This window comes from Fukomys damarensis, unplaced genomic scaffold, assembly GCF_012274545.1.
Source record: "Fukomys damarensis isolate Sample0158 unplaced genomic scaffold, DMR_v1.0_HiC HiC_scaffold_22, whole genome shotgun sequence".
NCBI classification, from domain to species: Eukaryota; Metazoa; Chordata; class Mammalia; order Rodentia; family Bathyergidae; genus Fukomys; species Fukomys damarensis.
In genome coordinates this window covers 590,524-601,334 of record NW_022900934.1, presented here as the reverse complement: position 1 = coordinate 601,334, position 10,811 = coordinate 590,524, and the positions used below count along the sequence as shown (strand labels likewise).

General features: G+C 50.6%; 1 protein-coding gene across 8 annotated transcripts in view; it reads left to right on the top strand.

Moving 5' to 3' along the window:
- Positions 1 to 453: 453 nt before the first annotated feature.
- The window catches only part of Rtel1 (regulator of telomere elongation helicase 1), a 42,195-nt gene continuing 31,837 nt past the window's right edge, over positions 454 to 10,811 (top strand). For 4 of the 8 annotated variants that reach the window (XM_033767183.1, XM_010633356.3, XM_010633355.3 and 1 more), the window contains exons 1-8: positions 458 to 1,177; positions 1,566 to 1,848; positions 2,767 to 2,965; positions 3,326 to 3,419; positions 4,053 to 4,134; positions 4,345 to 4,405; positions 8,256 to 8,331; positions 9,433 to 9,517. In XM_033767183.1, coding sequence (XP_033623074.1) covers positions 1,747 to 1,848; positions 2,767 to 2,965; positions 3,326 to 3,419; positions 4,053 to 4,134; positions 4,345 to 4,405; positions 8,256 to 8,331; positions 9,433 to 9,517 — 699 coding nt within the window. In that variant the 5' untranslated portion in view covers positions 458 to 1,177; positions 1,566 to 1,746. Of the gene's footprint in view, positions 1,178 to 1,237; positions 1,431 to 1,565; positions 1,849 to 2,766; positions 2,966 to 3,325; positions 3,420 to 4,052; positions 4,135 to 4,344; positions 4,406 to 8,255; positions 8,332 to 9,432; positions 9,518 to 10,811 lie in introns of those variants that run through there. The other 4 variants (XM_033767184.1, XM_010633357.3, XM_010633358.3 and 1 more) reach the window with 4 other exon arrangements.

The window sequence follows — 10,811 nt, the reverse complement described above, 5'->3', positions numbered from 1 at the left end:
TCCTGGTTCTTTTTCAGGCTTTGAGCAATCCACTAACTACTCTGTAACATATAAAGGATGGTGGGTAATGAAAGATTTGATCTCAGAAATCAGGCAAGATAGATGTGTCAATGCACATGTGGATGCTACTGAAACCTGTGCTTGGTGCCCACCCAAGTGCATGTGGCCTACCTCATCTCCATCTCCCGACCAAGAATTGAGAGTGCCTGAGACAGGCTGCAGCAGGTGCATGGGTGGCGATATGGTGTGTCAGGGATTGCCCAAGACTGACCACACGCACACGAACATGGGAAGACATCAGCACACACATGAGCTAGCAGCCGAAAAACATCTAGGTATTATATGGAGTCTAGAAGAGGCTCTGAAACAAGCATCATTTGCTGGCTGTAGACTGTGATGTTAACTTCTCCCTGGTGCCTTTTGGTCTATGCTGGAGTCGCTTGGCACAAATATTTCTGACCATTAGGCTAACCCTAAGGACTGTGTGGCTTCTCTCTCCTGGGTCCCCCTGTTGACTGTCGGCTAGTCTTGGGTGCCAAGGATTCAGAGAGGCCCTCCCTGGGCACTGAGGTACACTGATGGAAAAGAGGCTGAACGTTTGGGGACAGTAAGGAGAGGAGGTGGTGAGAGCCCTCAGGAGCGGGCCCTGGTCAAGCGGCGGCCATTTGTGGATTTAACGGAAAGAGAGCGGCTCAGACTCTGCGTAAAAAGATGCCTCTGAGAGGAGAGGACGGGCACAGCAGGAAAGCAAGGAGCCTGCGCAGTTGTGTGGCAATGGAGATGGCTTGGACGAGGGAGGTGAAAGAGGAAAGGAGACCATGGCAGGGACCATGTCGAGGAGGAGATGGGCTAGACTCTAGAAGATGCAGCTGATGTTCACGGAAGAGTCAGCGACAGGGTCAGGCACAGCTTGCACAACGGCCCCCAGGACCGTGGGATTCCAGAGAACAGACGGGCTCAGAGGCTGGGGAATGGTTTCCTCCCGGAGGGCCGAGTTGCGGACCGGAAGTAAGGGCGGAAGCGCAGCGCTTACAACATCTACTCCGCGCTTCATCCCGCGAAGTTTGAACCTGCTGACAGTGGAGGGCGCGGGGCCTCGCAGAGTCCGTTGGGTTCTGCAGAAGACCAGATTCACAAGCCGGATTCTGCAAAAGCTCCGCGCGGAGACAAGTGAACTGTGAGTTGCGGAAGTGCTACAGCTTTTTTTGCTCGGGTAGTTCGCGGTGAGGTGGCACAGCTTGGAGCTCCGGTTCGCTGCAGGCCCCGCGTCCGGTTTCGGCTCTGCGGGCACATAGACCGTTCATCTGTCAGTCTCAGCTTCTAGACCTGACAGAGGCGTGGAGAGATTGCCTTCGGCTGCACGGCTTTGCATTATTTGAATTTTGATTAGAGCATATAGACTGTGCCCCTTGGGCTCCTGGTTTTTCTGTGTGAGCCCGGCCAGCCTTATCAGAGTAGTATGGGGTTTTGTGGGGTCAGAACTAGGAAGGTTCGCTCACTTGGCATCTTCACGCCCTCTGAATGTAATAGGATATAACATGCTTGCCTTCTGACTTTCTCCACAGGAGAGACTTCCTAAAAAGACAAATGAAGTGGTCTGTGTGAGCTGTGGAGATTCTTGCAGAGAATAGCACTGAGTGGCTGAGACCCTGAGATGGTCAGCGAGAACACCAGAAGGGATTTGTCTCACCAACATAAACAGCCTACACTTCAGCCAACCACTGTGGTCCCTGAGAACAGGCTGATATGCCCAAGATAGTTCTGAATGGTGTCACGGTGGATTTCCCTTTCCAGCCTTATCAATGCCAACAGGAGTACATGAGTAAGGTCCTAGAATGTTTGCAGAAGGTAAAGCTGGAGACCCTAAAGAGTTTGTTCTAGTGATGGGTTGGCTGAAGTAGAGCTTTTTGGGGGGGCGGGGGTACAGGGGATTGAATTTAGGTTCGTGGGCTTAGGAAGCAGGCGCCGGAACCACTGAGCTAAATCCTCAGCCCTGAAGTAGAGCTTTTGTGAAAACTGAATGCACTTTTATTCCATATCCATTCCAGCCAGGCCCGGAATTTTGTCATAAATTGGTCTAGGTGGGAGAGCCAACATCGAGTGATTAAAAAAAAATTCATTTTAGATGGTAAGGGGTTAGGAGTGCCTTGGGTGCCACTCTGAGGAGATGGCTTTAAGCCAAGGTTGATGGATGGGGCGTGGCCTTATTTGGGGTTCTGGAGGAAGTGTTTCTGTGTCGAGGGGCATCATAGAAACATCTCTCACTTTTGGAATGTCTCTGAACTTCAGGGGTGCATAGGGAAATGGAACGGTGGCTTTCTATTGGGTTTCTTGAGGTGCTTCTTGTACCCTGTTCACTCCACCAAGTTTCCTGCTCAGGTTTCTGTCTGAGTGCTCATATATAGGACATCAGATTCTGTTTAGTTAGGACAGGGTAAATGCCTGGATCCAGAATTGCAGAACAATTTCCTATTTTGAGACTTGGCACCTAATTAGTCACCTTACTATTTATATTAGGCTGAAAAATAGTCTCTTTTTTGGTACTCCTTTGCAAACTGTTTGCTAATGAGGGCTGAATTAACCGGTGGCTTTTAGGGCTACAGTGGGAAATGTCATTTGGTTTAATCCACTTCCCATGGGGCTTTTGCACCTGATGGTAGATTATGCATCTGAAGATTTGTTCCACTGGTTGGTGGATTTGTCTCAAGGAATGTGGTCTCATGTCTCTCCTGGTTCCGTGTAACTCCTTTTGTGAACCTCATCCAGAAAGTGAATGGCATCCTAGAGAGCCCCACAGGCACAGGGAAGACGCTCTGCCTCCTCTGCACCACACTAGCCTGGCGGGAACATCTCCGGGACACTGTCTCTGCCCGTAAGATTGCTGAGAGAGTACATGGAGAGCTTTTCCTTGATCAGTCATTGTCATCCTGGGGGAATGCCACTGCTGCTGATGGAGAACCCATAGGTAACCCTACTTCTCAGCCTCTCCTGGCCTTGTATGGCGATTGTAGGGGATGGATGGAGCTGGGGACAAGGCCGTTCACTTTGGTTTTTCCCATCTTTAGAGCAGAGTAGAATAAGGAGAATTTTATAGCCTCTGCATCGCTTCTTGCGATACAGTTTATGCTGTGAGTATAAACACAACTTCAGTGCTTTTTCTTGGAACTAGAGCACCATGGGCACCCCCTTGACCTACTTCCAAAAGTGGCTACCTGGGTGTCAGTTTTGTGCTGTCTGAGGGCTGAGTTAGCACAGTGCTGCCTGTGTTACACACAAAGACATTGCTGTAGAGCCATCCATTTTGTGCTTCTTTGTGTCTGGGCAGCTTGCTACACAGATATCCCAAAGATCATCTATGCCTCCAGGACCCACTCACAGCTCACACAGGTCATCGGCGAGCTTCGGAATACTGCCTACCGGTGGGTCAGCAGGTTCACACCTGCTTCCATTGTTAAGAAAATGTTAATTTTCTTAAAATGTTAAGAAAATTGTTAATTGCATGTAGCTGGGTCTGGGTCCTCAGCCCAGCTGCATGTATGCAGTGTTGCTGCATGGTGATAAATGATGATGTTCTTCCTAGACCCATCCCAGGATATATAGTGTTTGATACGCAGTGGGTAAAGGCCGGGCTGGTTCTGATGGCTATTACTTGTGAGAAAGCAGCTTTGAACTTACAGTTGTCTGTAAGCTGGCACCCCAGGCTCCTTGCAGGGCTGTTATATTGGCAATCAAGACTGGTCCTTGGGGGCATCTTTGCATGTGAAGGGAGGAGGGTCTGCTCCTTAGTAGAATTCAGCTGAGTCTTGAAATCTTGCCCAGGCTTCTGTGTGAGGGAGCTTGGAAGTAGGTTGCTGTCCCCAGTTTTTCTGCCTTGCCTCCTGCTCCTGTCCCAAGCCAGGGTCACAGTTCAGCCACTCTGATCCCTCTGCCTGTCAAGTTTCCCATGTGTTCCTGTGTGTTTGAGCATGGTTCATGATGCTGGACCACACCATGGCCCATCTATTTTACTTGGAGGCAGTTCCTCCTTGACACTTGGTTTTCTCTTCTGCCAGGCCCAGAGTGTGTGTGCTGGGCTCCCGGGAGCAGCTGTGTATTCACCCAGAGGTGAAGAAGCAGGAGAGTAACCACATGCAGGTGGGCTCCTAGGAACCCAACCCACTCCTATGGTTTTGCTGGGCAGGTGCTGCTGGGGCTTTAGCATCTCCAGCTGTGCTCCAGCAGATGCTGACCTCTGACTCCTAAAGTGGATAGAGTAGGAATGTGGAGGAGGAGCTGGTGGGGGCTAAGGGATGGATGGGTCCTTGGCCACCACTTCAGCTGTGCACTCTGCCCTTCTTCTTGCAGATCCACTTGTGTCGCAAGAAGGTAGCAAGTCGTTCCTGTCATTTCTACAACAATGTTGAAGGTAAGAGCAGCCCCTGAAGCCACTCCTTGTGGTTGACCCACAGCAGCGTTGGATGAGGCATGTACAGACCCCTTCGGCTAGTTCAGTGGCATCACAGCCTGCTTGCTTTACCCTCTTTGGATAGCCAATATTGTCATGTGCCTGGCCACTGTCTTCTGACTTGAAGGATCACCTGAATCGGTGTTATGTGTATAAGCTCACTCAATGGCCTGTTGGCTGTCTGGTCCTTGGCTGACATCTGAGAACTTGAACTTGGATTTGGGGAGGGTTCAACTCATTTTTTGATAAGGCTCTCTGTACCTAACATGTTTGTCCAAAAATCACCTGCTTTCACCTCTGGAACCCTGGAACCTTGGTACATGTCAAAGAGCAGGTGCCTCTGTATTGTTTCTGTGATAGTCCCTTAAGTACTTGGGTGCCGAGTTTGAATTTTTGAGTTGATAAATATTCCATGTGTGTTGTCACAGTTCATAGCTGGCTAGTTAAGGACATCTGCCTCTCCCTAACTTTGCCCCATTCGTCTTGTCCCTTTGGTGACTTTGCTGTGATAAATCACAGCCCTCAGTGTGGCTCTGCTCAGTCTTTTGAGTCCAGCCTGGAGTGGCCATGGCCTCAGAGATAAATGCCCTCATCCAGAGATGGAGTGAGTGAGTGAGCTCAGTGTCAATGACAGCAGGTAGCATTAGTGACTACAGGTGCTCACAGCCTGTGAAAAGCCCAGGGCAGAAGGCTGACACCAGTGCTCTTTTTCCAGACTACTTCCTTCTCATTCATGTGACTGTCCCCCATTTCCACAAAGGTTTTCTAGGACTTGTCACAGACCCCCAGAGACAGTGGCAGGTGAGCTGATCCTCATAGTCTCCTGTAACCTGAGGGTTTGGACATCTGCTGTGCTGGCTTTGTGGCTGAGGGGCTCGAGCTTCTGAGGGAATTAGGGTTCCCTCTATTTCCTGCCTCAGGGTTGGGACTGAGATCCTAACATGGTTTGCAAGGACTCAGATGATTCATATGCTGGGTCACATATGAGCTACTGGTGGTCTGCTGTCAGCTCTGATGTTTGCTGAGTGCCTGGTATGCCAGAGTTAGCCCCTTGGAGCTGCCACTAGTGGTCAGGACAGGCCTGAGCTGAGGGGGTCTTTCACCCAGTGCCAGGTGTGCCAGTTTTCTGCCCCTTGGAAGGACAGGATGGAGCATGGCCTTGTGGCATGGACCCTAGCTCTCTGGGAGCATGTTTTTTTTGTTGCCTTCATTGCTGTGTTTTTGTCTGATGGCACCAAGGACTCTGTCACCTCAATATGTGATTGTCTAGGCCTGCTGATAGTCCTAAGAAGCTGGACACCTGCACTATGCCCCCAGTGGCCCAGAAGCCACCCCCTCTGATCTCAGTGACCTGGAACATGCCAGTCTGGGCTGGTTTGGCAGATGTACTGTTAGGAAACCCCCTATAGTTATCATTTCTTGTCTTTATTGGCTTTCTTTCTTTCTTTTTTAGCAAGTGCTTTCACGCTTTTTATTTCTTTATTTATCTATTGTTGGTACCGGGGATCAAACTTGGGTCCTTGCGCTTGAGAAGCAGGCGGCGGAAACACTGAGCTAAATCCCTGGCCCCTTGTTAGCTTTCTTGAAAGGAGGGAAGACCCCTCCCCAGGCCCAAGAAGTAGGGTATTTGGGCTGTAGGAGGGTGTGCACAGGCAATACCAAGCATGATCCTGTGGCTTAAATGGGAACAGTCCTGTGGCCACTGTCCCTGGCCCCTGATGGGAGACTGCTAATTGCCCCACATGGCTCCATCCATCTGTGTTTGGCCTGTGGGTGTCATGTGGCCTGGAAGATGTTGCCAGGAAGATGTTGCTGTGATAAGTCACAACCTTGTTCACCCCTCTGTGCAACCCTCCTATCTGGATCCTGACTGGCCCCTGACACCACACCTGTGCTTGTTTGACACAGTTATCCCCTCTACCCCCTCTGGCTGTCTGTTGTCCTCAGCTCTGGCCAAGGAGGTGGGTCAGGATGTGCCAGCGGCCCCCGGTGTAGTCCAGTGGGAATGGACCCAGCCAATGTCCGTGGTTATCTTGGGTTAGCACTTTGGGGCCTGTGAGCCTGGTGCTGTGCCAGTGCTCATCTGCACTGTCCTTCACTTGAGCGTCCACAGGGCTGAGGGCAGCTTTGGCTCATAGCAGTGGAGGCCCCATTAGAGCAGGTGCATGTGCTAGGCTCTAGGCAGTGGATCCCACCCTCATGGTCCTAGGTTTCTCATGGCAGAAAGGAAGAGCTGTCCAGTTGGTCTGATAGCTCTGGCCTCTGTCTAGCCTGAGGCCTAAGAGCTACAGATCAACCCTGATTTGGCTTTGGCTCCTCACTGCTCAGCCTGGGGGAGGGTTGCCTAGCTGTGAACCTGCACATCTTTGTTAGGTCTACTGTGGTGGGCTGTGAGGTTATGTCTTCAACAGCTGCCAAGTCCTGGCTGTCTCTGAGTGGGCTGCAGCCTTAGGTGGGATCTGAGTGAAGGGGCAGCCTATCCCATAGGTGAGAGGGGAGGGAGGTGGAGAGCTGGAATGCTGTCTGGCTGCCCTCCGATGAAGATTGGAGGGGGAACAGAAATACTGGCTGCTGTCTCCACCCAGGAATTACCCTGGGGCAGCCCTGCTCACCCTTCTCTTTGTGTGCTACCCTTCTTAACCCCTTCTGTCTGTTACCCGCCTTGCTCAGCTCTCTGCCCAGGAAGTATGGCAAGCTGTTTCTGCTGCAGTGTGTGCTGATTGGTCGATCTGTTGCTATGGTGCTGCTAAGGGATATGCTGCTACTGCCCTGCCTGCTTTGCTATCCCTGGGGCATTTTGAGAGGGTCATTGCTGTGCTGAGAAGTGTGTGTGTGTGTGTGTGTGTGTGTGTATTTTTGTCTCTGCAGCTAAGGGCTGGGCCTCAGTTCTGCCCCAGAGGGAGCCTGGTTTGTTGTAGAATGAGCATGAAACAGCCACAGTGGTTCCAGGAGCTGGAGGGTAGGCGTGACTTCCATATTTGGCTGCGCTAAGACAGTGCTTCTTTGAGGAGGTCCCTGGTTCTGCCCACAAGAGTGTGAGAACCAGGAATTGCTACATTTGGCTCCCCTAACGATTCCATGACTCTGGTTTTAGCCCTGTGCTATAGCAGTGTAGCCCCTAAGTTCCTTGCAGCCAGCATGGGTGGTGCTTATTTGCAGTTTGCTGTCCTGAAGAAGGGGATGGTCCACAGCTTAGGTGGTGTGCAGAAGAGCAGCCCCAGTCCTGGCATGGGGGCATGGTGTGCTCTGCCTGGAGTGGCCCTGCTCTTCCCTTTGACTGCTTTTGTCCTGCCTTGGCCCTTGCAGTGCCAGCTTCCCTGGCAAGCACGACTTTCCTCTAGGTGGCAGCTCTGAGTGTGTTTTGATGGATGGGAAGCTAGGGAAGTGGTGCTGTTTGCAGGACATACTCTTGCTGGGCCTCAATGACAAGGGGTGACAAGGCCAGGCTGTTCCTCCCCCTTTCTTCTGCAGGCTGAGCGTTGTCCTATGACAGGTTGCCACTCTGTCCTGTCTTGGGGTGTCCAGAAATGGAGAGGATGCCTGCAGTCTTTGGGATGGTGTTGATGCCTATCTCTGGTATCGACGTCTTGCTTCAGACTGGTGCTACCTCCTGCAGTGCAGAGCAAAGCTCCCTCAGCATCGCTTTGGGTGGGGGCCTCTCTTGGGGATGTAACCTACCAGGCAGGGGTTTTCTGGCATGTCGGCAGGTAGTAGGTGCCCCCTCTGCCTGCTGCATAGCTCTTCTGTCCTGGGCATCAGGGGACACTAAGTTGGACCCTAAGTGTGTGTGTTTACCCTTTGTCATCTGCAGAGAAAAGCCTGGAGCAGGAGCTGGTCACCCCCATCCTGGACATTGAGGACCTGGTCAAGAATGGGAGCAAGCACAAGTGAGATCGCTCCCACTGCTGTGGCTACTGTGTCTTTCCTCAAAACTAACAATTAGTAATTTAAGTAGTTCTGAGGAATATAAAGTGAAAAAATGAAACTGCTTCCTTCCTCTGGCTCTCAGCATCTCTGTGTGTGTTTGTGCTTTCAAAGCAGGCAATGGAACCACTGAGCTAAATCCCTGGCCCTCTTTTCTTTTTTTTTTAAAAACAGGGTCTTGCTGTGTAGTCCAGGCTGGTCTTTTTTTTATTTTTTTATTTTTTTGGTAGAAAAATGTATTGAGAGAAAGACAGCTTCTGTCTAATAGAGACAGAAGGGGGACCAGAAAGTATGTTACCCATCCAGGCTGGTCTTGAACTCACTGTGTAGCCTGGGCTGGCCTGGAACTTGTGGCAGTCCTCCTGCTTCAGCCTACCAAGTACTGGGATTACTGGTGTGATCACACCCAGTTCTAGTTTCCTCTTCGGTTATATGCCATGGGTGCCTTTCCCTGTTGGTGATTGAAGCTTGGCCCCGTTCCTTCTGAGGACAGTAACTCTGCCTGTCTGTAGCTTTGCGGATTCAAGTCACAGTAAAGACTTTTAGGGCTGGGGTGTAGCTCAGCAGTGAAGTTTTTGCCCAGTGTGCATAAGGCCCTAGATTCCAGTCCTCAGCCTTGCAAAAGAAAGGAAGGGAGGGAGGGAAGGAAGGAAAGAAGTTAGCCAGCCTGGCTTATATCAATGGGGAAAAAAAGTTCTATTTTAAAAGTACTTCAGTGTGCTTTGTGTTTCTGATGACCTCTGACTAGGAGTAGGGTTGGGGTTTTGTTCTGTTGTTTTTGTAGAGTTGAAAAATAGATAATATAGTCACATAGTCAAAAACTCAACATGGAGGGCTGGGGGTTTAGCTCAGTGGTGCTGCTGCCTGCCTCACAAGCTCAAGGATCTTGAGTTCGATCCCTGGTACCTGGTTCCCCACTTGCCCCATATACCAGGATCCCTCTGAAGCCCTGTGTATGGGGCCAGGGCTCCTCCTCTATCAGAGGATGTGGCTCATGTCATGGCTGTGCCTTCTGTGTATCTCTGGGTGGGTGTTAACAGGGTCTTCTCTCCCCTTGCTTCCAGAGTGTGCCCTTACTACCTTTCTCGGAACCTGAAGCAGCAAGCCGACATTATCTTTATGCCATACAATTACTTGTTGGATGCCAAGGTGAGGACTCAGCCGGTGTAGCTGATGACTCCTGATGTTGAAGGGCAGCCAGACCTTTGCATTTCAGGCCCTCAGAGCATCAGGTGTGGGTGGGAGGACCACGGTTGCCTTGGTCAGAAGCAGTAATGAACAGCCCATGGCTATGCACCAGTCATTCTGAGCATCCTAGGAGTGGGCAGGTTAGCAGGGGTAGGAGAACCTAGACTGGAGTCTCCAGGCCAGTGCCAGCCCTCAGTTCTGACAACTCAGCCCAGCTTCCTTTTGAAATCATATAATTGGAGGTGTAGGTGACACAGGAAACCTGAGTATTTTCCTGTGTATTCCTGAGCATTTTCTCATTCATGTCTTTTTGTATGCGTTCATCTTCTTTCATTTAACATAGGTAGGATCACACTCCATAAGATCATACTTCATAAGTACTCCATAAGACTTGTACTTTCACTTGTGGGTGTCCTCTGGTCTGGATCCTTCCTTGATCCGTTTGTTCCCATAGTGAATATCCTCAAGAACCCCGGTGCTGGGTACTGTCTGAGGTGCACACACGCATAAAACTATCATTGCTCCTGCAGAGTTTGGATTCTAGTGGGGGAGATAGAGGAGTCAGCACGAGCCAATTCTTCTTATTGAGGGGTTGAGTGAAAGTAAATAGGAAGGAGGCTCCCATGGAGGCTGCAGAGCCAGTGAGGGGCCGAGTGGGAGGGGCAGTGGAGCCCAGTGGGCTGGGAGGTGATGCAGAGCCTGTGGGAGGTGGCTATGCCTGTGGAGAGCAGTGGTCAGAGTCAGGGTGTGCAGGACCAGCAAGGTTTGCTACAATTTTAGGTGATGTTCATTACTTGGTGCTTTTCAACCCCAGCTGCCCAGAGGAACTACTTAGAGAGCTGCTAAAGACATGGGGCCTGGGCCCCACCTGGAATAATTACATCATAGCCAATAAGCTGGCTTTAATGTTTACATTGGAATGCAAAAGACCTGGAAGAACAAGATGGTTTTGAAGAGCAGAGTTGGAGTTTGCCTGGAATGACCAGTGTGTGTTTGGAGACACACGAGTGGAGCAGTTAAGGAGGTCCAAGAGACCCCTCTGCAGGCAGTACCTGGTTTTCGACATACATACTGAGTAAATTCAGCTGTATATATATATAGACCTCTGACTAGGAGTAGGGTTGGGGTTTCATTGTGTGTTTTTGTAGAGTTGAAAAATAGATAATGTATTCACATAGTCAAAACTCACATGGGTTCCCCACTCGCCATATACATGTGTGTGTGTGTGTGTGTGTGTGTGTGTGTGTGTGTGTTT